At 40.8% G+C, this 27,545-nt stretch overlaps 1 protein-coding gene and 1 pseudogene across 1 annotated transcript; both read right to left on the reverse strand.

Annotated features, from left to right (window-relative positions):
- Window positions 1–168: 168 nt before the first annotated feature.
- On the reverse strand, window positions 169–1,104 carry LOC114078758 (olfactory receptor 2T33-like). The gene has a single exon (XM_027919822.2). The coding sequence runs from the start codon at window positions 1,102–1,104 to the stop codon at window positions 169–171; it is 936 nt and encodes a 311-aa protein (XP_027775623.2).
- Window positions 1,105–9,404: 8,300 nt separating this feature from the next.
- Window positions 9,405–10,353, reverse strand: LOC139703645 (olfactory receptor 2T33-like; annotated as a pseudogene).
- Between the last annotated feature and the right edge of the window lie 17,192 nt (window positions 10,354–27,545).

Here is a 27,545-nt window from a genome sequence, read left to right on the forward strand (position 1 = left end):
CCAAACACTGCACAGAAATACCTTAAAAGGTAAAATGGCAAAGTGAAAACAAAATCAATTGAAAGAACACAAAATCAGCAGTTCAATAGAGCAAATAAACTAGTAACTTGTGATGATAGCATGAGTACATTTTGGGAGGTGCCATTTCAGTAAATCCCCGTGTTGGAATCACATAGCATGTGTCTTGCCCAGCCAATTTCTGAAGGCCCCCTTGACATCTTTATTCCTCACGCTGTAGATGAGGGGGTTCAGCACAGGAGTAAAGATGGTGTAAAATGCAGAGACTACTTTGCTGTGGCCCACTGAGTGGTAGGACCTGGGTCTCATGTAAATGACCATGAGGGTGCCATAGAACATCCCTACCACAACCAGGTGAGAGGAGCAGGTGGTTAAGGCTTTCTTTCTGGCTGCAGCAGAATGCATTCTTAACACAGCAGCCAGGATGAGACTGTATGAGACCACAATGAGAGACAGAGGGATCAAGAGCATCAGGATGCAACAGATGTACATGAAAAACTCAAAAACAGTGGTGTCTGCACAGACAAGGCGCATCAACGAAGGTGCCTCACAGAAGAAGTGGTCTATCTCCCTGGAGTGGCAGTAGGGGAAGCTCAGAGCGGCACTGGCTTGCATCAGCCCATCAATTCCTCCCAAAAGCCAGGAGCCTGCTACCAGTTGGGAACACAGCTTGTGGCTCATGAGAACATGGTAGCGCAATGGGTGGCATATGGCCACATAGCGGTCATAGGACATGGCTGCCAGGAGGAAGCACTCTCCCCCTCCCAGAGTGAGTAACAAGAAGATCTGGGAAACACAGCCAGCAGGAGAGATGGATCTGGAGTTCAGCAGGTAGTTGGCTGCCATTTTGGGGATGATGGTGGAGACCAGCATCAAGTCCATGAGGGAGAGCTGGCTGAGCAGGAAGTACATGGGGGTGTGAAGTCTGGGGTCTGTGTGGATGAGCAGGATCATCAGGATGTTGCCCACCAGGGAGGCGATGAAGGTCATGAACACCAGAGAAAACAGGACTTGATGGGTCTTTGTGTAGTCAAAGAGCCCCAGGAGAATGAAGTTCATCGCTGTGGGGTCAGTGGAGTTCTCCATGGCTGTGGGCAACCTGGAAGGCAGGAGAATGTCTGAGGAATTTGGCCTGGTTAAAATGAGGATCTGGAACTTCCTTAAAATGGCTTGGTCACCTGACAGAAAGCCTTATCCTGGAGGCCTAGTTATTTAATTTTCTTCTCTCCAGCAAAACATTTTCCTTAGCATTCACGGATCATAGCTGCCAGGAGTTTAGTATATTCTCAATTCCAGCTAAATTAGAAAAAATGTATACACGGCCTTATACAAGGCTCTCTCTCTCAGGCTGCAGCAGAGTGCTAGTCTGAGAAGGCTGATGCGTGGCCTGTGATTGCCAGTGTGATGCCTTTCATGTCATCCTGGCCCAAAGAAGCCATGTTGTGTAATCCCAGGTTTCTACATTGGAATATCTCCCTGTTGGAGGGCTTTTGAATTCATGTAGATTAGTGGATGTTGCACTCTCTCTTGTGATTGTAACTTTTCAGTTTTCTCACACTTGTATTTAAGGGAGTTCTGGAGATTTCCTTCAATGCTAGGATGAATTGAAATTTAAAATTTAAATAAGCAATCTAAACAAAAATGTATAACCACTGAAATCAGACTTTGCTGTTTAGGAAAGAAAACATGACTAAATTTCTCTATTCCACAAAGGCAGGGGTGTGCCCCACCACGCCCACCTCCTCAACTGGTCACCACTTCTCCTCCTGATCAGGAGCCATTGGTCAGTACAACACCCTCCGGGCAACTGTCTTCCACATCTAGTAGGTACTCAAAGAGCTGCTATGTTAGACTGAAAATTCCTATTTAAAAAGTTGATAATTTCTTAGAGGAACTTAAATAACATGAAGAAACAAACTGTGCTACTTGCAGGCTCTCACACTTAAGTAATCCTAGGTTCTTACAGGCAGGAGACAAGCGCCAGTCTGTTAATTAAGACTGGTCCAAACAAGCTTCTTCACATGAAGTTAGTGTGGATTACGAACAGGACACAGAGCCTCTCTGTTAATCATAGAGATGGCTCTCTTGTAACTGAAACCTCCAGATGGCGTTTCTCTGCCATGATGTCCTGCATGGGTGAAAGGCTCTCTTCTCACACCTCAGTGAGATTTATCTTCTCCTTATAAATTTAAGTTTGTACAGAGAATAATAGATTAATGACTACCAATAAAAAATGCATGGGTTCAGTCATAATCTATGTGTAGCAGGCCATTTCTGATTCATTTTTTTCAATTTAATTAAAACCCAAGATAAATTTTGTAAGTTGGCAGCACACCTCTAATAAACACTGCAGCTATAGTGACTAATGTAGTATGCCAACAATGCTCTTTAAATTTAAATACTTAGATGTTCTTGTTATCAAAACAGCCATTGTTCTAATTATCATATTATTTAACATTATTGTTATAATATTGAACATATCACTATCATGCTCTCTTAATTGCATATGTATGTATATATACATCCAGTTTACCAATTCTTAATCACTGCTGCATCAGTTAGACATTATGCATATAGCATATTATACTTATAAATGCCTGGTAACTCTCTAATACTCATATTGTGATCTAAGTCCTTTATATGTGGTAAGAGTTTCTGTAGTAATCAATCTTAAATTGTTGCCTTTATTCTTTGAGGATAAATGAATCCCTTACTTTCTCACTATATTCAGCTGTCAATCTTTTTCAATTCCTGCAGCTGTGATGTTGTTAGGTATTTTCAGGAGCAGTAATAATTTGCCAGTCATAATACCTACTGTGAAAATAAGTTTTGAGTCACATTTCCCAAGATACGAAGGCAGAAACTGTTCTACTCCTTGACGCCTGGATTAATCTGCAAACTCATTTTAAAATATTTTTCTCTTCTTTCTATTGAAAATGCTTCTTACACATCTTGTTATTTATACACAATTGCTTTATTTTATCATTTATATATATTGTAGATATCTTCCCTGAACTATTTTATAGAATCCAAAATTTTATAACACTATTTAGGACCAAACTTTGCATTATATACACCCATGTTGGTGGACTTACATGCTGTTACTCATATGTGGATGGGCTGCATTATGTGAGTAGCTTTTCAAATCTGAATGTTCTGCATAATTTTGGGATAAAGGTGCCACTGATTGCTATGTAAACTATATTCATAATCACTGTGAGTTTGGTATTGATTTTCACTGTTAGCAAATAGTGCTCTCATATATCTCAGTCTTACAAATGCACTGGTCCAAGCTTGTCTTCCCACTGCTTGGTGTGGATGGAAAGGCTGTGCTCTGTGAGTGGCTCAACCACAGATGAAGGAGGGCTTGCTGTGGCTAAGCCAGTCAGCACAGTGTACTGTGGACAGAGGTGTGATTATGGGTAGCTAAATTAGCCTGAGAGTGGAAGGAAAGCATCCAAGTCCTGCACAAATCTACTCAGAAAAGGTGTGTGAGATGTGGGGCAGGTCACCAGCCCCCTGAGACATGCCCCGGCAGGTCCCAGACTTGGGAGAACCTCACACTGCCCTGGAGGCTTCCAGCCCTGGCTTCCTGCTGCTGTGGATTCACTCTCTGACCCGTGTTTTATAAAAGCAGCAACAGCTGTGCTGACACCAGCTTCCTACAAAATCTGCAGAGCATAAAATACTTCAATGTAATTTGCACTCTCTATTCATATGTGAAGAAGAAAATCATTTGACACTAAAAGTATTTCAAAACATTTTTGTGATCTGATGAACTTTTCACTCACTGAACACTCCTTTCTATTTAAATTTCCACATGAAGTATCCTGTGGAATGTCTGCATATTAACAAGTGGACACCGAAAATCCAGAAATTTATGTGAGTTGTTAAGACAAATTCTAAAAATTAAAGAACTAATATGCATTTGTCTTCCTTTCCTTATCTCAATAGAATCATTTCTTTTAATAATGTGCATACAGAAATACAGATTTGTGGTCTGGGGACTTAACCTTAAAAATCTATATATCTTACCAGTAGATGGATAAAATTAGGAAACTTAAATCAATATTCACCTCAACTTTATTCTGTACAGACTGGACAGCCTAACAATATGTATTAGGACAGTATGCACTTCTTCCATTGTTTGGTTATTACAAAAGAAAATTCATGCAAAAACATTGTAGCATGCATGACCCTTCAGTTCCACAAATATTGCCCATAATTATTAGGTTTGGAATATTATTACAATTGGTCATGAATAGATACTGCCTACCCAAATATTTTGGAAAAATAAATAAGTACTTTAGGATTATAATATTGTGTGTGTGTGTGTGTGTGTGTGTGTGTGTGTGTGTGTGTATACTTAAAAGACAATACTTTCAACATCACTTTGGACTCTGAACTTTGTCCAAGTTTCATAAATTATTTCAATATACAACAGTCCCACAAGAGCACTGCTAATTTAATCATTGTAAGGCTATTGTGCCCTTTCATTATTAGTCTTGAAATTCTTCATAAATTAGCAAATTAATTTTAATTAGTAAAATTAATATACTTAAAGAATTGAATTAGTAAAATTAATAAGCTAAAGAATTATTTTGAGTTAATATATCATGGATATTTTCATGTACACTATAATTTTCACAAATTTTTTTTTTTCAAATTTGGAAGCATTAAGTCAAATGATAAAATCCTAGAATGTGTTCATCACAAAAAAAAAAAAAAATAGATGTTGTGGCCAAATGAGTACAATTATGTATGCCTCCATACAATTAATTTCAAGAAACATTTGTGGGGACAAAGAATTGTCAGTTCGCTGCCCTTTTCCTCTTATATTGAAAACAATGACATCCTGCTCTTGATTATTTCCAAATTACATAAGCTTTGTGATTATGGAGAGCTCACTTCTTACATCTACAGTGTATGTCCACCCACTTCAGTGTGGCTCCCCAGAATGAAAAAAAGCTACAATCTTTCCACCGAAGGTGCATGTCACGTATCTTGCTGACCAATACAAAGATTTGTCCTGAATAGGGTAGTTTTCTTCAATCAATCACAGAATTTGCCATAAAGCACCTTTCACTAGGTCTCCCAAGGACAGAGTGGTAGCTCACTTCCAACATGGATGATAACAGCTGTGGCAAATATCGCCCTAAGCCCCACTTGATCAAGGATTGTCTTATCAAATGTTACAACAGATAAATGAAGCAGACTGTGCTTACATTTGAGAATTGCAGATGTAGAAAGAGAGTATTTAGAAAATGTTTTTTTTTTTAATTTCCTGAAAAATCAAAGGGAAATATTTGTTCTTAAACCAGAGAACATGACTCTAGAATGCAGGCCTGAGAGAGTACTCCTAGGTTTCCTGATTGCCAGGTTTCATTGCAATTACAACAGTGTCAAGACTCATGTACTGAATAAATCAAATAACATGAAATAAATAATGGACTTTCCAAGGCTTAGTCTGCTCCAAGGATAAGCTTTCTGGCAACTGACAAGTTAATTCAAGTAGGGCACACCACTGTGATAGTCATTCTCAGCAGATGCAGTGCCCCACACACCCTTATTGCACAAAGGAAGTAGGTGAGAAATACTTTATTAATTTACCACAAATGAAAACTCTTTGACTATAGGAATGCTGACCTAATCCATGGGAAACAGTGGCTCTGTCCCCCTTGTAGTTTTAATCACTAGCCAACCCGTCAGTGTGTTGCAGTGAACCCCCCATTCCACAGGAGTGGGTTGAGGGCAAGCAGGTGGGCTTGTGCATGACATTATTACTGGTTTCTACTATGGTAGTGACAGGTCCTGAGGGTTAGGCACACCTGTCTACAGTCGGTGTTTTAAAATGTGGATAGAAACCTTACCCCAAAGTCATAAGGAAAACACAGGAGTGAAGATAAAGTGATTAATCTGTTACTGTTTCCTAGTCAGCGCTCACTTCATCATAGAAACCACTGCTCTCATCTACTCAAAAACTCCCAGATTTAGGTGCACAGGTTTAAGTGAGAGGATTCACTGCATTCATCTAACCCAGAGCTGAACCTGAGCATCTCTCACTGCTCCTGAATTCCCCATCACCAATATTTTTTGCCAAATTTCAACTTGATAAATTGAAATCATTTAATGTAAGCATAGAAAATATGTAGTCTCTGTAGAAATTGACAGGTCTAATACAATTACTGTATTTATGCACAAACATTCAGACTTCAGTTTCTCCTGATACTATGCACTGCCTGTTGGAATAGCTTACTATCAACTACACTGTGAGAATTTTAAAAATATAATTTGTTCATTAACATGGGGTGAAAATGTAGAGCTAACCTTGTACCTGGAAACAACCTAAAGGAAGGAAAAGCACCTTGAGTACACTGAAGTTGTTGCTTCTTTAAGTTCCTTTTCAATAGACAATGAGAACTATTATACAACTATGAAATTGTTACCAGGGAATCCATAGTGACAGTCACAATGATCATGATATTTGACAGAGGTAACAGTTATGTTTTGCAAATTTTACAAAATGTGTTTGCAGAGAGTAAAAGGAAAGATAAGAGATTATTGGATGAGATCAAGATACTTTAATTCTTGATTTTAAAATTAGGTACAGGCCTTAAAAATATGAAAAAAAAAATTACAGCAATGTAAGCTTTAGAGAACACTACCTCTTTCCAGCACTCAGGCTAAGTCTTGGTACTGACCTGCCTCCTGAGCAGCCACTGTGCAGGGCCCGGAGCTCCCAGGCTCTCGCCCTGGACTACTCTGTACTTGTATAAAAGGCACTGTTGCTTGTGTAAAATGAGAGGCACCCATCCAAAGTCCTAGAGCACCTTACCATCAGGCTTAGGAAGTCTCAACAGCAGCATGTTCAGTAGGATGGGGTGACAAGACATTTTCTCTTCTTATTAGCTCAATGCAGATGATTCTCAAATCCCAGGATATTGGATCCCTGAAGCAAACTTCCTGCAGGGCTAGTGCACTGTTATTACCAGGATATGATTCATTGAAAGGAGGCAGATTTCCAACAATAAATGAGATGGTAATTGTAAATGAATTCTCTCTTTACTGGGAATGCAATCCACTCTGTTGTCCTGTACTTTAGCAATATCCATGTGTCAATAAAGATCTGAAAGTTACAGAGGATAGAGTGTCTTAGAAATACCTTGCTCTAAAATATGTTATTTTAAAGTGGAAAACAAAATTTGGACTAAATGTTACTCAAGAAAATAAAAAGTTGTGAAAGAAGTAATTCAGATGAGAACAAAATAAGTCAAAGTAAAAAACAAAATAGTTAATCTCTGATTATATTATTTTTATTTTCTTGGAGTTGAATTTGTACTAATTACTTTTTCGTTTGACTTTTATACAAATAATATCTAGACATTTTCACAACACATAAATATGTTTCATTATTTTATTTTAAAATTAAGACCTTTGCAAGCTTGCCACATGTCTTCCCTGAAAATTATTATAGTTTTATAAAAATTCACCAGTTAAAGATAAAACATATAGTCTCACCACCTGAAACATCATTTTTGAAATTCTATTTTTACCATTTTTATCTAATATTTTATATTTTAGCAGAAAATGTTTCTATAAAATTTCAGATTCTCAATGTCATTATTCTTCCAATGGAAATGGAAGACTGTGTTAAAGGGTTTACTCTAGGGCTGGGGTTGTGGTACAGTGGTAGAGTGCTTGCCTAAGATGCATGAGGCATTGGGTTCTATCCCTAGCACAACATAAAAATACTGAACAAAACAAAATGCATAGTATAACCAAACATGTAAGTTTTATTGTTTAAAGTAAAATGAAAGAGGATGAAGATATATTACACAAATACACAATTAGTAAAAACAGTTCATCTTCAGCCATTGAATTAAAGTGAGTGTTTGAAAATACACAACAAACAACTGAATATATAATTTCATTTTTTCCTTTTATACTAAATTTAATATAGCATTTTAAATGTCATATATGGTCCATGAATGAACTACCAAGTTGGGCTCATTGGGGAGACTACATGCTTTATTATTTCTTTCCAAGAATAAAAACATACAGTTAACAAAATTTAAAAAAAAAAATCAGACAGTAAAATAATACAAAAATATAGAACTTTCACAGCAATCAGGGGAAGCCAAGCTAAAAACAAAATAAGTTACCAAAACACTCACTAGAAGTTCTCAAAAATAAAGTCTGATAACAATGGATGCAAAAGAATCTTGAGCACTGTGGTGGTGGAAATGTCATATTAACATTCTGTTTCAGCAAACAAGTCAAGAAAAAGTTCACCATCCATCTACCTAAATAATAGTTATTAAAAACAACAACAACAACTTTTGATCCCACAAATAACTTTAATTTCCATAGATCCAAACTGAACATAGTCCAGACATCCTCCAAAACACATGGGGTAACATACTGTGACATTTTAGACAATAGAAGACCTGAAGGAATTAAACGGGGTGAAGAACTGGTGAGAGCAGAGTTGCAGAGGAGTCTTTGAACTGAGAGAAAAACACAGGATGTAGGACTATTCATCATGGGGTTCGAAGGACAAGAATAGAACAGGCCAAACTAAGCAATGGGATAAACAGCAGTCCCATGGTCTTTCTTGAGGGTGCTTCACTGGTGGTGGAGGGACTTGGGAGGCTGGAGCATGTAGCCTTTCTTGATAACAGTGTGGAGTCTTAGGCTAGTATTTATTGAAATTTCTTGAAAGAAAAGGCTGGGTTGTGAGCATCCTACTTCTTAAAAAGTATACCTCAGTTGAAACATAGATAATAATCCCAAAATTGCTGGAATAGTGAATTCACTTTTTGAGTAACAGTTCATTAAAACATGCAGGTTTATTGATAAGTAAAATGTGGGGGGCAGATCCAAGGGAATCCAATTGTTCTCCCTTATCTCTGGTTTTGTGCACCATAGACTCAGTTACCTGCAATCAACAACAAACTGAAAACTTAAAATTAAAAAATCCAGAAATACATAATCCATAAGTATAGAATCTGGTACAGCAATGCTCCAGTCTGAACTGAAAAGATGAACCTCTCCACTTAATGAGAAAAGAATTATAGGCAGAGGTTGCAGAGATCTTTGCTAAGAGTAAATATACATGTGAAACTGCAAAGAAGGAAAAAGAAAAGCATGCTACTTTTGCTCTTGAACCTCAAGTTGCAAAAGTTTTGGCCACAGCACTCAGTGTTCAGCTAAGGTCAACAATGTTTTCAAAGAGAGCATCAGTGGTTCCAGGTATCCCCTGGGCAATGTGGATTGTGTCTGTAATTCATAAGGAGGGTTCCCTGTAATTACAACTCTAAAAATCCCACCAGTCACTCTGCCCAACCACAAAATCTGGGGCAATGTAGTGTATTGTTAATAAAGCCTCAAGGCCACACACTGGCCACACACTTTCTCAGGGTGCCCTTGACCTCGCTGTTCCTCAAGCTGAAAATGAGGGGGTTCAGCATTGGGGTGAGAATGCTATAGAAGGCTGACACCACCTTATCGTGGTGAGCTGACCTGTAGGATTTGGGTCTCATGTAGATAAAAATGGCAGCTCCATAAAAGAGCCCCACCACAGCCACGTGTGAGGAGCAGGTGGCAAAGGCCTTCTTGCGGGCTTCTGTGGAGCGCATGTGGAGGACAGCAGCCAGGATGAGACTGTAGGAGGTCAGGATGAGGCAGAAGGGCACCAGGAGCATCAACACACAGCAGATGTACATGACATTCTCAAAGACACACGTGTCAGCACAAGCCAAGCGCACCAGTGTAGGGGCCTCACAGAAGAAATGGTCTATCTCTCATCTCTTGCAAAACGGGAAGCTAAGGGCAACAACTGCCTGCATCAGCCCGTCAGCTGCTCCCAGGAACCAAGACCCCGGACCCCATGGTCATCCTCAGACACAGTGGCCAGTTCATGAGCATGGGATAGCGCAGAGGATGGCATACAGCCACATAGCGGTCATAGGCCATGGCTGCTAAGAGGAAGCACTCCCCACCACCCAGAGTGAGAAGGAAGAAGATCTGCAAGCCACAGCCAGCAAGGGAGATGGACTTGATTCCAGTCAAGTAGTCAGCAGCCATTTTAGGCACAGTGGTGGAAACCAGCATGGCGTCCATGAGGGACAGTTGGCTCAGGAGGAAGTACATGGGCGTGTGGAGCCAGAGGTCCCACTGAATCAGGAGAATCATGAGAGCATTGCCCACTAGAGCCATAAAAGCTATTGTCAGAACCATCCCAAAGAGAAACTGTTGGGCTCTGGAGTGGCCCAAGAGACCTAGGAGAATGAAGTCGGAACTGGTGTTCCCACTTTCCATGATTTCAAACAACAGAAGAGACACTGTCAGTGGAAACATAGGAGAGAGATTAATTTTTTAAATGCCCCTTGTTATTTATATCCTTCTAAATAATCACATGTGTAATAATGAAACCTATTTCAAATCTTTCATCTCTTATTTTTCTTCTTGTTTTTATTTTTGGTGCTGGGGATTGAACTCAGTGGTGCTTGGCCACTGAGCCACATCCCCAGCCCTGTTTTGTATTTTATTTTGAAACATGGTCTCACTGAGTTCCTTAGTGCCTCACCATTGCTAAAGCTGTTTTTTAACTTGCAATTCTTCTGTCTCAGTCTTCCAAGCTGCTGGGATTACAGGCATGTGCCACCACGCCTGGCTTCATCTATTTTTTAAGCATGTTTAAATCAAGATAAAATTAACTTAAAGGTTTTTGTTTTTTTTTGTCATTTTGAAGTTTCACATGATAAATGCCTCCTAGGTTGAGTGTTGATTAATTGGCATACCAAATCCTAATTCTTGAGAAGTTGCAACTGACATACCAGAGAGACTTTTTAGTTACTTGGTGCCCAAATAAATGGGTGAGCAGGAAATGGTGTACATGTGTCATTCATATTGATGCTTTAGTCGTGTCCTGCATGATCAATATCTTAGAGATGAATTGTCCATATCTTACTTTCAAAAAATTATGTACTTAATAATGAAGATTCCAAATCTAAAACACGTGAAAATTGGTTAAACTTCCAAAATCATGATGTTTTCCCTGACGCTGACTGAATCTGGAAAGCCTTTTCTAAAACTGGAGGGCTTATCTTCTCAGATCTAGAAGGCAGGAAGACAGCGTCTGCAGACAGAAGCATAACTTCATGTGAAGTTGGTAGTACCTTAGTCACTTCCACAGTTTTAAACTTAAGGTAATCAGTGTTATTTGAGTTTGTTAGTTAGTGTGGAGCTCTATTGTTCAATTCACTCTCTCATTAATCCTTCAACAGTGCTTTGTATTGATTTAAAGATGCACTATTCACTGGGTAAGGAAAAAATCTGGTTCTTTATTACAAATGTGTGCAGAAACATTAATTTCTTCCTCATTCCCCATAGAACCAAAATCTTTAAATCAATTTTTGTCTTTGATCTTCTCCTGCTAGAACTGGATGAAGAAGCCCAGAACTGTACAGCTATGGCTACTAGTCTGTCCTCAGGGATGCTGCCTGCTTCATCATACTCACATGGCAGAAGGTGTGCAGCTCTTAGGGAGTGCCAAGATCTACCCTAAGTCCAAATGCTAGTCGTGGCTGGAGAGCATCCTACCTTGGATTGCTCCACCCTGTGGACATACTTCTTTGTCAAATATGTCCTCACCTGCCAACCTCTGTGCTCTGCACACCCCTGAATCTCTGAAGCATGATCTGTGTGCCTGGTGACCAAATGAAAACCCTGGCCATGGCTCTCACTGCCTTCCCAAGACTGGAGGAAACCCTAACCCATTCTTCCCTACTCCAACTTCTCAGTGTTAAAGACGGACTAAGCTTTAGACCTGTTTAGAAATCATTATGTAATTCAGTAACTCTAGGATGTTGGGCAAGTTCCTTTAATTTTTTACACTGTAAACATCTTTAAGTGAACAGTGACACAGTGACATGAAGTATATTCACATATCGGTACAATTCTCACCAGTGTCTACCTTGAAAACTCTTTTCATCTCCCCAAAATGAAACCATGCACCATTAGAGAGAACTCCCCATGCTTCTCCCAGGCCACTAGCAGCCTCCATTCTCTCTCCCTCTATAAATCGGTGACTCTAGGAATTGCACCTGGAGGAAGTCACTCCTGTCCTTGTCTGTTTGCACTACCTGCTGTCCATGACCTTGACTCGGGTGCATGGGTGCTTCTTGGTGTGTCAGAGTCCCTCCTTCTCGAGGGTCACTAGTGCCCCACTGGCTGTGCACAGCACACTTTGCTTATTTCTGTACACATCAGTGGCCGCCTTGCACTTCCATGAACTTTCCTGAGCATTTATGTGATTTTTAATGGACATTTGACAGCAGAAATTACAGCTTTTTCTTTCATAATGTGATAAGATGTCACATGAAATAGGACAACTTCAGTAATCCTTTTGCTTAAGTCATGCAAGGGAGGTTTATGAGGTTTTAGAGACTAAATTCAACAACTCCCATGACTTTTCAATTCATTACAAAGTTTCTGCTTGTGTTTAAATCATTTTAAATTAAAAATCACTAACACTTAACTTTTCAAAGGAAATAGGTATTTGTATATACTTTTTGAAGGTAGAATGGGTATATAAATGTGATTTGCCATTACAAATGTAATTTTCCACTCAGCATTACATAGCATTTAAATTCAAAGAAAGAGCAAATGAATTCTCCAAATAATAAAATAATTCCCAGTTAGTTATTTTTGTAAGAAATGATAATGCTTGACTTTACTAAAATTCACTATCTATATATTTATATTACACAAACTAAGTTGACACTAGTCAAAAATACTTGCAAAGCTATGCAAATAGAATTATTTGGGATTCATTTCTAGAACAATGATCATGGATGCAAAGTGTTGCTAAAAGAGTAAATAAAATACAACAAATAAAATACAACATGCCATTAAAAGGAGGAAAGGAAGCTCAAATCCCAGGGTTGGGAAAATGTATTATCCTGGAAAACAAAGATTTCTTTTTTTTTTTTTCTTCCCTCTGACTTCATGGGTTTGGAGATTTCTTACCTACATTTCCATATGCTTCCACCGCTTTTTCTTAGAGTGATGTGAAAACGGTTGTTTTCCCCATGTCTTTGCAATGCTGTGAGGAGCACAACATTCCCCTGCCCTTTCTTCCTTTTTAAAAAGCTTTTGGGTAATCATGGGAAATTTAAATAAGTGCCTGTAATTTTCTTTTCTATACTTTTTTCCAGACTCATTGCCAAAATTTGATATTAAGATGTTAAGTTTCTTACCCAGTGTACTGAGATGATCTTCTGTAACAAATAATATCATACAGACCTTTTATTTGAGGGAATCGGGCTGTTAAAGAATCCAGCTGGTGAGCAGCAGCTAAGCATACACTGCAGCTCTCCGGGGATAACAAGCACAACAGGGAACAGAGGATTTTCTCAAACTTGTTGAGCATGAAGTGCTAGGATTGGCATCCCTTACCCATGTGAGGGGACACTCACTGCAGCAGGCTGCATCTGCGTCCTCTGTGAGAAGCATGGTTGCAGTCCCCTCATGCTGCAGGAGTGACTTGCTGCTGCTGTGTCCAGCTGGAGTATATCAGTGCCCATGCACAGCTACAGGGTGTGTGACCTATACCCACAGGGGCTGGAAGCACTCTCATTAGCCAGAGCCACGTGACGTGACACTTCAGGGGACAGAGAGGTTGGATTTCAGGGGTGTTTTAAAGATTCCCAGGATTCTGACCTACTTTGTATGCTTCAGAAAGCTATGAGTCATAAAATAATAGAGGCTCATTCTGGAGTAAAAAGAAAATGTAAATAAGTGTCCTGGGAAAAGGTCATGATTTTAAAACACATCTATGGGTGAAGTTATAGGATCCTGGTATTTCTTTTCTGAATTCCAATAGAAGAGAAGATTAAAAACTAAACCACTGACACCAACCACTGTCAAAAGCTATAACGGGAATGAAATGAAGCAAAGGGTAGAATTCAGCTAATTTTTTTGCCCCTTTTTAACTAAATTTAAGAGAATCAATGCTAAAGTACAGGTGCCAATTTGCATTTATGAAAGAGAGTTTTATTTTATTTGTATGTTTGCATTTTTGTGTCTAGGTAACAACATCCACTATAACAGCAACAGTGCTGGGGAGAGCTCTCACATTTCCTGTCTGTAGATGTTGACTTTTAGCAAAGTGTCCAATCCCAATCAGACGCAGAATGTGATTGATAGAGCACATGGGTACAGTCTACTTTTAAAGTCAAATCTTCTTATTTCTGCTGAAATATTTGTAATATGTTTTAAATAGCTATTGAAGTAGTTTCAATTTTAATTTCATTGAATAGATAAATGAATGAAATGAAAGAATCATACTGCTATAGTGAACTGCATATGCCAAAGTAAACTTAGCTACCAATTGCTGTACAGATTGTCGAGGTGAGAAATGGAGTACTAGTGGCTAGAGAACACAGCCTGAGGCATCCAGAGCTGAGGGGGGATTAGCAATTGAGCTTTGGTATTGCTAAACACTGGCCTTGAATTTATTTAAAATTGCAAAGTATAACTTAATGTCAACATAGTAGGCAGAAAATGGCTTCATAAAGACTTCCATGTAGCAATCGCACGAATCTGTCAGCGTGTTAGTTTACAAGGCCAAGAAAAGTTTGCAGACAGAAGTAAAGCTTCTAATAGGCTGATATTAAAATATAGATTATATAAGTGAGTCCAAAGTAATGACAGGATGCTTAAAAGTGAGAGGGAAGCATTAGAGAGAATGGTTGAAATGCCGGAATGAGGTTTTTACCCAATACTCCCAATATGGATGGGGATGGAGAAAGGGGGCCAGGGGCCAGAGCTCTAGGGGTCTCCAGAAGGTGGGATGGGGAAAGGACAGTTCTGCCCTAGGGCTTCCAGGAGGAGGCAGCCTGCTATTAGTCTCCTGAGGTTGATTTTTACTTATGTTTTCCAGAAGGAAGGCAATGCACTTGAACTGTTGAAGTCACTGAGGGTGTGTTCAGTGTTACAGCATCAGCATGAAACAAACCATCAGCATCACACCCAGGATGGCTGTTGACCATGAGAGGCCAACACAACACAAGACCCTCTGTAATCAGGTCAGGGCAGAGGAACCCAGGCACGTGCCAAGTCTTAGAGCTCTAAGCCAGCACACTCCCGGCTGTCACTCTGACACCAGTTACTGTTAGCTTTGACCTCCTGTGCCCTCCCTGTCCATTGGATATGAGAAGATCCCTCATAGGCTTGTTCCTGTCTGCTGACTGCAGGAACTGTGACCCTCCCACCACCACCCCACATTGAGTGCTCAGGGCTCGTGCTCTTTCCCAAGCCCTCTTACCAAGACCTGCACCCCCACACCCTATTGTGGTGCTGTGTGTACCTGCTCACTCCAAGGTGAGCCAGGCCATAGCGGTCAGTCCCTGCCATGTCCTTGTTGGTTGCTGCAGGGAGGGTAATGAGTGCACCTCTGAGAACTCTGCCTCTCCTGTGAAAATGCAAGCACTAACTTTTCCTTCAGTTTCCCTAATAAGGTGAGATACATGTCAATGGGATCAGACTGCATGTGCTACATTTGTCTTACTTTTATTTTCTCCAGAATTGTATTTCTGAAATTCATCCATACAATAATAGGTACTTAAATTTCATACTTGGGGCAAAATTACCTGTTCATTCTGTTCCAATGTTAGAAGATGTTAGACTAGTTTTTATTTTTGTGATGATGGAAATGATGCTCTCCAGACACTTTTGTGCATGTGTTCAGTAAATATTTATGCAAATTTGGGGTATCTGTACCTAGGAGTGATATTGGCAGGACAAAGAGAATGTGGAGTTTAATTTTTTAGATATACAAAAATGTCTCCTACAATGGCTTTCCCAACCAGCTGTAAAAGACTCTCCTTTATGTATTGGGCAACTTTTGTTATTTTCTCTTATTAACTTGAGACCTTCTGAGTTTAAAGTGGTAAGTGATGATGGACATCATTTGAGTTTTGCTCATGTCTGCTGAGGCTGAGGACCTTTCTAACACTGACTAACAATGCTGTGAAGTGACACTTCAAGGTGACTGAACTAGGATTAAGCCCCAACTTCTTTAATAAGACTCCTAAAGCACAAGAATTAATTCCAAGAATCAATAAATGGGATGGATTCAAACTAAAAAGCTTCCTCTCAGCAAAAGAAAAAACCAGTGAGGTGAATAGAGAGCCTATAATATGGGAACAAATTTTTACCACATGGTCATCAGACACAGTATAAATCTCTAGGATATATAAGGAACTCAAAAATCTTTTTTTTTAATATTTATTTTTTAGGTGTAGATGGACACAACACAATGCCTTTATTTTTATGTGGTGCTGAGAATCAAACCCTGGTCTTGCCTGTGCTAGGCAAGTGCTCTACTGCTGAGCCACAATCCCAGCCCAGGAACTCAAAAATCTTAACACTAGAACTGGGGATGTGGCTCAAGGGGTAGCGCGCTCGCCTGGCATGCATGCGGCCTGGGTTCGATCCTCAGCACCACATACAAAAGCAAAGATGTTGTGTCCACCAAAAACTAAAAATAAATAAATAAATATTGAAAAAATTCTCTCTCTAAAAAAAAAAAAAATCTTAACACCAAAAAACAAATAACCCAATCAATAAATGGGTCAAGGAACTGAACAGGTACTTCTCAGAAGAAGATATATAATCAATCAACAAATATATGAAAAAAATGTTCAATATCTCTAGTAATTAGAGAAATGCAAATCCATCCAGATTTCTTCTCACTCCATTCAGAATGCCAGCTATTAAGAATACAAACAACAATAAGTGTTGGTGAGGATGCTGGTGGGACTGCAACTTGGTGCAGCCCCTATGGAAAGCAGTATGGAGATTCCTTGGAAAACTGGGAATGGAACCACCATTTGACCCAGCTATCCCACTCCTCAGTCTATACCCAAAGGACTTAAAAACAGCATACATCAATGTGGTCACAGCCACATCAATGTTTATAGCACCACAATTCACAATAGTTAAACTGTGGAACCAACCTAGATGCCCTTTAATAGATGAATGGATAAAAAAAATGTGCCATATATACACAATGGAACATTACTCAGCAGTAAAAGAGAATACCACATTTTCTTTATCCTTTCATCTAATGCATTCTGCTGTCATATATAACATTAAATTTTTTTTTAAAAAAGATGATTGGCCTTGTTTACTGAGCTCTGGGACATTATCTAGGTATGTGGAGATTCTTTCACAGCATAGCTACATGGCTATTTCAGCTAGTTTGAGCTGCTTGCATTTCAATTCATTGTATAGTTTAAATTAAATCTTTCTTTAGCTTATCAATATTTTTCTTCATGCTTGGCAAGGTGTTTTTTTTTTTTTTTCTACATATAAAATACTTCTTTACCTAGGGGCTGGGGCTGGGGCTCAGAGGTAGAGTGCTTGTCTCGCATGTGTAAGGCCCTGGGTTCAATCCTCAGCACCACATAAATAAAAGTATTTGTCCACCTATAATTAAAAAAATTAAAAAAAAAATACTTCTTTACCTAAACCCCGATAACATTTGCCTACATTATCTTCTTGAAATTATTGCTGTACCTTAAATATTGAGATAAAAAGCCACCTGGTTTTAGAGATTAGCTATAAAATAAGTCTCTTTAAGTGTATATGGATATTCAATTGAGTCAGTCTGTTTCCACACAAAGACAAGAGCTTTCCCACAGCCTCCTTTGTCTTAAGTCAGTAATCAGGGCATGAGTTCTGTTGTAGTTGCCCTATTTTGCTTTATTGACCAGTATTTGCTCAACAATAATAATTACTTAATTATCACATTTTAAGTAAGTTCTGTTACTCTATAGCACAAACAATTTCATTTGTGGAATTGGAAGACAACTGGAAAAATGAAGTCTGTTTGGAGCTACTTTATTCTCTAACATGATTAAAAGTTCTGCACTGTGCACGTGTACACACACACACACTGACTCACTGAGGGAATTTAATGGAGGGCAATATTGAATGAATTTAGGAAGCGAGTTGGAGAAAATCCCCCTTTTAAAAAATTGTATAGTTGATAGGGAATTTATTTTTCTCCATTAGCTATGATTCAATTCATTTTTTTTCTCAGAAATATTAATATTTCCTTAGGAAAGATTTTGGTCTTTATGTAGAACTTTCACAATTCTTAATTGTTATTTGGTGGTAATTTAAAATTTGTTCATATAGCTCATAATGTTCTCTAAGTTTTATCATACCTTATTTTAATCTCCATTCCTTGGATGGTTTGAATGACCTTTTTTTTCCATCCCAATGTTCAGAGACATCAGGATCTTGCTGTTCTACTCTCTGGCAAATGGCAATCTGACATGCATCCAGATGTGTGCGGGGGGGGGGGGGGGGGGCGAATGCTGGATCGCGCTCACCACCAGTGTTTGCAGGTGTCCCAAAGAGAAGCAGCTTGTCCTCGTCACCAGGGGAAGCTCTGGTAAGTCTGTGAGTCATGGAACAGGATTCCACACACAAGACAGTAGTGGGAATGAGTTGGCCACACCTACAAGAGCTCCACAGACAGATGTCACCAACAGCTGGGGAGGCCGCGGCACACAGAAGTACAAGACAGGTGCTGCATGCCCAGCACTCCAGCAACAGGCTCAGTCAACCAGTGTGTCACTAGAAGAATCGCAGCTCTGCAGGAAGTAAGAATGGGTGGACAGTGGGAGAAGGTGGGGATTCTCGTCGGCGGGAAGTGTTGGCCCGACCATGGGGAGCAGTCCCTGTGTGTTCAGTGGTGCCTCATGGACACACATTGGGCTAATCCCCACTTCTCTGCAAATCTTTATGGCCATAGGGTGATAAACTAGAAATTCAGAATGAAGGGGCAGGTTGAGGAGGGTATGTGGGGAGTGGCAGGACTTGAGCAGCCATGCAGCTTCATTGCTCGGGTGGGGGCTGGGTCTATTGTTGCACATCATGTTAGGAGCTGTTACTAGTGTGAGCCATTCATGGTCAACAAGTATCTCAACCAAAAATGAAGGCGAAGCCATTGCACACGCCCATGAGTAAAAATATTGACAGTGGATATAAAGGTTTTTGTCACGGACTCTCCAGAACATTTCACACCAAATGTGTCTTTTCTCCCCTGTGACTGCAGCCAGATTGGGCTTATTAGCTGCTGGATCACACTCTGCACAACTTCACTCCAGTGTTTTCAGCAAAGTACTGACTTATTATCGTCCTTGGGCACTGGGGAATTCTGATGCATCATTGACTTGTATATAATGTGTTAAAGCTATTCTGGAAAATGTCTGTTTCTTTTAAAAAAAAGACATTACCCATAACCAAGCAATTTAAGTCACAAGTATATATCCAAGATGACTGAGATTATATGTCCACTAATCAGAAAAAAAAAAAGCAAAACAGGTCACCATAGAAATCTTCATGGCAGTTACTTTCTTCACAGTCACAAATATTCAATGTCAGAATAAAAATGATTGTTATATAGTATAATGTAGTATAATGCCAATCAGTAAAAAAATAATTACGTGAAAATATGAAGCATGTAAAATTTTATAAACACATTGAGGAAAAGAAGCTAAAAAGGCAAAAGCATTTCTGTTCAATGGTGATGAAGTCAAAATGATGATTGCTGTTTCCAGGCGCAGGTGTTACCAAGGAAGGTCCACAGGGAACCGCATGATGGGACTGTTTCTGTCTTGGCTTACACCAGTACTCCACCCTGTCAGCCACTCAGGCAAAATGGTACCCTGAGCATGAGTTCTCCTCCTTCCCCCACATTTAACATCCCATGTGTCCACACTGCTCCTTCTCCCCTTTCCTGACCGTGGCCTCTTCCCACTTCCCACCATCACCCAGGGGTGGCACCCACCTGCTGAGAAGCCTAATGCTTCCTGGTTCTGGCCCTTGATCCCCAAGTGGAGCTCACCGAGGGCTCTCTCTGTGACGACCAAACACACGGCACCTTTTGTAGAGTCCTCGACAGCAGCACCCACTCCTGGGGAAAGGTGGGAACAGGAAACCCGCACATCATGGCTACCTAGTCCCAGATCCCTGAGGGAATATGTGAGCACCTTCTGCATTCTGGATGAGGAACATCAAAAATAAGGACAGTATTTTCTTCTTTGGAAAAGTTTTCCCACCTTCATTTTCATCACTGTTTTGGCTGTTTCCTTTGGGTTAGTCTCCTTTTTCTAAAAGCCTTATCTGCAGGACAATTATGGAAAATGCTCTCCTTGCTGTGAAGTCATTTTCTGAATCAAGCCCTCATGGCCCATGGGTGGTGAGTGGTTGGTAAGCTGTGCTTCCCAGGTGGGCTTTACCTGCTCCTGGTCTCCTGGGAGGCATCCACTCACACACTCTGTGCCTGCGTCTGAGTGCCTTGGGCCTGAGTGCCAATTCCCTGGGGCTGCCAATGTCCCCACCAGTCCCGAGCCTGGGATGGCAGAGATGCTCCTTCTGACTGTCCTCCTGCTTCTTTCAGCATCAGGAAAAAAAAAAAAAAAAAAAGGTCCTGGGCAGCTCGAGTCTTTCCAAACCTGAACGTTCTTACGCGTGGTCTCCTTATGGTGAAATTAGGAAGTTTCCCCAAGAATCAGGTCAAGGGACTGAAAGGCACGTGGGAATTTCAAACCCTGAGAATACACGGGAGGGGGAGAGTAAAAGGAGGCGTGAGGACCACAGAGCCACACAAGACGACTCACCCAGGAACAAGGAGCACGGCAGCTTCGGCAGCTTCGAGGCCTGGAAAGCAGAGCGGCACTGGCAGCCTGGCTCCTGAGCCTCTCAGGCCTGAGTGTTCTCAGGCGTGCTTCTCTGCTAGGGGTGTGCTTTGCAATTGCAGATAAGGGCTGGCTGGGGTGCCTGAAAGCCTGAAAGCTGTGAGTCTTTCTCATGGGAACTGGAATCATTGGAAGTCTCAGCTTCAGCCAAGACCCCCCACTGAGGCAGAGAGAGAAGGAAATGAGGATCTGTTTGACTGTTGCTTTGCAGATCTTCCAACCCATCACTGGGGCCAGCACCGGGATGTCATAAGGACAGACAACTGTCACGTGGTCATGGGTATCACATATCATCTGTCACCTGCTAGAAAGCACATCTGGAGGGGAGCAGTGGGCCCATCTGAAAACAGACGGACATGTGGACAGCTGGCAGACTGATAAGATAATTTAATATCTGGCAACGTGTGTGCTTTACAGTGCATTCTGCTTCATACATCTGAGGCTACGCAGTTAGCCACTGAGCTAGTGCCTGTGTGATGAGCCCATCTTACCTTTAATGTCCTGCGTCTGCATCCCCAATGGTTGTCTTTCTAAGTCCAGGCCCTTTGCTTTTCCTTGGGTCCTGGGGTGTGCTTACAGTCTCTGGAAGGAATGAAACCTGGCATGTCTGCTGTCTGCCCCTCTGGGCTTGGTGTACTCTGATTGCCTTCCTTCTCCACGGCCCCTCCATCTCCTTTCTTCCTCTGTTCACTGGCTGCTTCCCATATTTTCTGTTCCTTTCCACCACTTTAGACAATGTGCTTTCTCTGTCTGTATCTGAGACCTTTTCAACATTTGCTTTCTTTATCCAATACTAATTGTAATACAATCCTAGAATTCTCTCAATGAAAGAGATGCTATATAATTTTCTCAGAATATCTTCATTTGTGCTGCTTTGTAACAACCACCCTCCCCCTGTAGGTCTACGACAGTGATATGACCTTATTGTCTCCTTGAGGCTGCAGTCTTGCTGCGCTCAGAGGCATGCTTCTCTGCTAGGGGTGTGCTTTGAGATTGCAGGTAGGGGCTGGCTGGGGTGCCTGTAAGCCCTCCTGGCTTGGATGTCCATGAGGGTCACTCAGTCCTCTCTTTGGTATCTATCACCTCCATGGTGATCCTGCCACCTCTCCCTGGAGGAGATGAGCCTGTGTCTTCATGGGACTTAGTTATTCTCAGTCACATCCACAACCACATGTCTCATGCTATGGGTTGAGATAGACAGTTTCTCCAGCCTTCCTGGACCTGTTGGAGGGGATGCTTTACTTCCAACCATTTGCCCAGCACTGAGCCTGTAGTTCTTTAACCCCCCTCTGCTCAGGTGTCTTTTATCTGATTCTCTATTTTGGTGGACTTTACAGTTTTGTCTTCATTTTTCTGGGTCAAACAAGTACATTAAAATGGCCAGCATTTTTAACTTCTTTTGATTAATATTCTTGGTAACAAGAAGATTCTTCATGTATTATTTTTTCTAGGTTCCCACTGTGTTAACTTTGATTTTCACCTCCAATATTAGGTATATGTATATATGTATATGTGTGAGTATGTATTTTCATCATTGTATTTTTTTTCAATGACATTATTACAGGATTTTTCAGCAACAGTGGGAAAAAACTTAAAAGTCATATGGAATAATTAAATACCCAGAATTGCTAGAGCAATCCTGAACAAAAAAGAGCAATGCTGGCCACATCACAATATCTGATTTTGAATTACACTACAGAGCTATAGTAACCAAAACAGTATGGTACTACCATGAAAACAGGTACTGGACCACTAGAATAGAATAAAAGACACAGAGACAAAGCCACAGTTTGTCATCAAATTTGACAAAGTCCCCAAAATTATGTCAGAGGAAAGACAGCCTTGTTAGCAAATGGTGCCAGGAAACTGGATATCCAGACATAGGAGAATGAGAAGAGATCCCCATCTCTACCTCTGCACAAAAGTTAACTCAAAATGGATCAAAAATCTAGATATTACACCAAAAAAATTTGCAACTGCTACAGAAAAATATAGGACCAACATTTAAGTGCAGGCAAAGACTTCTTCAATGGATCTGCTAGAGCTCAGGAAATTTTACAAAGAATAAAATAAGGGAAATCAAATTAAGAACTTCTGCACAGCAAAGGAAACAATAAACAATGAGGAGAGAGAACCCACAGAATGAAAGAAAATCATTGCCAGCTGCTCCTCCAATAGGAGGTTAGTATGCAGAATATGTAAAGAAATTTAAAATTTTTTTAACACCAAAGACCAAATATCCCAATCAATAAAGGGGCAAATGAGCTAATCAGAATATTCTCAAGAGAAGTAAGAATGACCATTAGTCATATGAAAAAGATGTTCAATATATTGAACCCACAGGAAACTGTAAATGAAAACGATTCTGAGGTTCCTTCTCACTTGAGTTAGAATGACAGTCATCAAGTATCCAAGCAACAATGAATGCTGGTGAGGTTGGGGGAAAATTTCTTACACAATATGATGGGATATAAATTGGTGCAGCCACTGTGAAAATCAGAATGGAGGTTCCTAAAATACTGAAAATAGATTGTCCACATGATCCTGCTAGAACCCTCCGTGGTATTTAAAGAATTAAAGATATCACACTTTAGGAATACACAAATACCCACATTTATTACAGCACAATTTATAATAGCCAAGCTATGGAACCAGGCTAGATGTTTGTCAACAGATGAAGAGATTAAGAAGATGTGGAATATCTACACAATGGACTTTACCTACCCATAAAAAAAGAATAAAATTATGGAATTTGCAGGAAAATGGGTGGATCTGGAGACCATTGTGCTAAGTGAAATCATGCAGGCTCAGAAAGACAAGTGCCATGTTTTCTCATATGGAGAAGCTGGAGCGAGAAAGAGAAAAAAGAATGGAGAAAATAGAATGAAGACTAGTAGGGCAGAGAAAGGGCATCCAGGGGAGTGAGGGGGAGAGTACAGGGGTTAATTATTTTAAAATTAATAAAAATTATGTATATGTCTGAATATGCCACAATGAAACACACAACTCTGTGTGATTAATATTCACCAATAAAATGTTTTTGGAAAGAGATATTTGGAAATCAGACACAGAAAAATATTATTCAAATGGGACAAATTATTTGTTAGAGTCATTGGGGGGGGGGGGGAATGCAATCCCAGGCTTATTTTACTACTAAGTATATCTCATTGCAAAGATTAAACATGGAATACATATTTTAATGCATTCATAAATAAATGGAATATTGTATACACAAGGTGATTTTACCCACATGGATTTAACAAAGTGAAAATGAGAATTCCCAGTTCTGTCTACAGTTTAATCATGTAAACAAGTCTATTCGTGGATCCCTATGGCAATCACAGGTAGCATTTGAGAGCATGAGAGTGTGAGTTTGTGAGTTGCACAGAGCTCACCTCTAATCTACATTCCAACAATTACAAGACCAGTGGCATTAGACACAGTGCTTGGACCCCATGAACCTCAAGGTATTGTACTAAAATAGGCACAGTGATTACATTTAGGGTTGTTGAAGGAATGAAAATGGAGGTTTGTAAACAGTCTTTAATTAGATACTTATATTTAGAAAGTTATCAATAAACAGCAGCCACTATTCCTTTCATCTATTCAAAGCTATCACTTCTCTAAGAAAAAAAAGCAGAATAGTAGGGTCTACATGACAAAACTGAATGAATTCATCTAACATTGGGCTGGACCACAAACCAAATCTCTATAATCCTGAATAGCTTAATAATTTCCTTTGCATAATTGGGAAATGGAGAATACATATTTATGCCCTGTAAGCATTAAAATATGATTTACTGAAATTGAACAAATACACATTAAACAAATGAATTCTTGTTTTCATGCACTGAAACATGAGTTAATAATTTTGTTTTCTTTCTTCTTCTTTTTTTTTTTTTTTTTTTTGCTAGTGCTAAGGATGGAACCCAGGTCCTGGAGAATGCTAGGCGACTGCTCTGCCACTAGGCTACATTATCAGCCTCTGGAATTTTTCCTTATTATATGTATAACCAGCCAGAATAAAATGAAAACTAACTTCAGAGATATGTTTTAAAATATATTTCTATAATAAGTTTGGTACTTTTGAGTTTGAACTGTAAGCTGGCCTTTTCCACAGGCACAATTTTTATAGATCTGTTTTTCATTCCAAGATATAATACAAAAGGGATTAAATTATAGACACAACTCGTGACATTTCTTTCAAGTTTGTTTACAACAAGAAATACAGGTGCCTCACACCTGTAATCCCGACATCTTGGGAGGCTGAGGCAGGAGGAATGCAAGTTCCAAGACAGCCTTAGCAACATAGCAAGGCACTAAGCAACTCAGAGAAACCCTGCCTGTAAACAAAATATTTAAAAAGGGCTGGAGATATTGCTCAGTGGTTAAGTGCCTCTGGGTTCACTCCCCAGTACAAAAAAAAAAAAAAAAAAAATAATAAGAAGAATTAGAAGATAATTGTGGAAAATTAAATTGTTTCCATGGATCACAGCTGTGTTGCTATGGATATGAGTTTTCCCCAAAGCTCCTGCTTATGCAGGGATAGGCAGTGAAATGCCTGGATTGTGAGCGCTGTCACCTCACCAGCCCATCCTAGTTTGAATGGTAACTCTCAGTGGCAACACTGAGCAGGTGGCACATGCCTGGAGGAGGTGGGTGTCTTGGGACATGTCCTGGAAGGGCTGGTCTTCCTTGGGTCCCTGCTTCCTTCCCTTCTCTCTCCCCCTCCCCCTCCTTCCTTCCCTTCTCTCTCCCCCTCCCCCTCCTTCCTTCCCTTCCCTCTCCCTCTCCACCCTCCTTCCTTCCCTTCTCTCTCCCCCTCCCCACTCCTTCCTGGTTTCATGGGGTCAGCAGTGCTCCTCCTCTGCTCCCTTTCTCCCTTCAGCACTGATGCTCTGCCTCACCTCTTGTTTCACACCCACCATGACTGAGGCTCTGAAACCATAGGGCAAAACAAGCCTTTCTTCCTCTAGGTCGTTCTTATCATATAGTTTGGATACAGCAGGACAAGCTGACTAACACCATGACACAACCGTGGCACTCCCACATGGCAACACAGGAGCATAAAGTGTGTATGTCAGAGGGTCAAAGGGAAGAATTGTGAGCATGCTGGGTGAAATGTAGTTTATCAGTTTTCAAAATTATATGGATTATGAGAAAATACTTTCCATTTGGGAAGTAAAACAGCATGAAGGCTTGCAGAATGGGGTCCTGCATTGCCAGCCCCCAGTGTCCCAGGGGTGGTGCCAGCCTGCAGAGGCACCTGAAGTCCATGACTCTGGCCCTGGGTCACCAGGTGCAGCTCCCCACCGGCCCCAGCTGCTGGCAGAAAGGTCAGAGAGAATGCCCTCTGGAGCCCTGAGCTTCAGCTCTGGGGGTGCGGAAGGATCATGCTGAGGAGAATGTGGGTGGACACAGACTTTCTCCAGTTTCCAGTTTATATTAAGTTCATCTTAAGTGATATGTAAAACAAGTATGCATATGAATAGGTTCCACATGACGTCCTGATGCACAAATACTGTGTGACAGTCACTCAGGTAAAACCTGCCGACCTCCTCATATAGTCATCATGTCCTAATGGCCCAACCTTCATTATCCTCTTTTCTAGTTTTTGATGTAATCAGTCCATACTTTTCAAATCTCAAGATATTTGTCCCTGAGGGAAATGACCCATTTGGACAACTTACCAAGAATCTAAGATAGGGCTCACCTGCAAGTGAAGTTCCGGCCCCCAACATCTGTAAAGGATGGGAATAGTCCCTCCTGGAAAGCTCCCTCCTGACTACTCATGCTTCATCAGGGGCAGGTGTCAAGACCGTCCTGCTGTCCTTAGGGGACAGGGCTACAAGCACGTCCTGGCCAACAAGGCATTCTTCCTGCAGGAAGCTAAAGAAGGAAACAGGAATTTCTTTTCTGTTAACATATTAATTGTAAACTGGGTCACTGGCTTTATTAAAAGAAAGTTTAATTAATTAAAGAACACAAAGGGAAAGAAAAACAGGCAGAAGGGAAGAGGCGCTCAGATGCCACCTCACGGTGTGTAAGGGAGCCTTGGGGATATGTGTGTGTGCTGCTCTCTCTGGGACAACTGGAAAAGCTCCCTCAGTGGCATTGCTTCCTGGATGTGAGAAACAGGCCATCCTCCAGGGTCAGCTTGACAGAGACACAGATGACATGCACAGATGACATGACTGAGGTCCCCTCCTCACCCTCTAGAAGAGGAGCCAGTGCTCACAGCCACACAGCCTGCTTTCCCATGGGGTTCTTAGGAGATCTGCAGTTGTGTGCAGCTTGTGTCCGCCTTCATCTCCACCAGGGAGCCCTCCGGACAGCTGGCTGAGCCTAGTTTCCTACAGAACTTGTGCTGTGACACCTCAGCTCCATTGGCAGCCTTCACCAACCCAGGTGCCCTGTGCCAGCTCCCCCTGCCACAGCATCCCTGTTGACAGTCCCTTCAGGGGGCGGGGGGGGGGGGGGCTTGCTTTTGCCAGGGGAACATTTGAGGATTTCAACTCTTGTGGAGCCCAGGTCATGTACTAAATGCTTGGTCCTTCCAGCTGTCACCCATCACATTCTACCTTCCATTAGACCAAGCTTGTTGTGACATCACTGTAGTAGTGATTCTGCAGGGACTGGCCTCTGGCAGGAGATACTTAGCCCTCCTATGAATTTGATTCCTGCATTATGGTACTCACAAAGACTGAACTCCTACAGAGAATGTCCCCACCCCAGAACAGTTGCAAT

The sequence above is a fragment of the Marmota flaviventris genome, assembly GCF_047511675.1.
Source record: "Marmota flaviventris isolate mMarFla1 chromosome 5 unlocalized genomic scaffold, mMarFla1.hap1 SUPER_5_unloc_1, whole genome shotgun sequence".
Taxonomy (NCBI): Eukaryota; Metazoa; Chordata; class Mammalia; order Rodentia; family Sciuridae; genus Marmota; species Marmota flaviventris.

Bases quoted from the DNA above. Each gene is read 5' to 3' on its own strand.
- LOC114078758 (XM_027919822.2), bottom strand. From the start codon at position 1,104: ATGGAGAACTCCACTGACCCCACAGCGATGAACTTCATTCTCCTGGGG.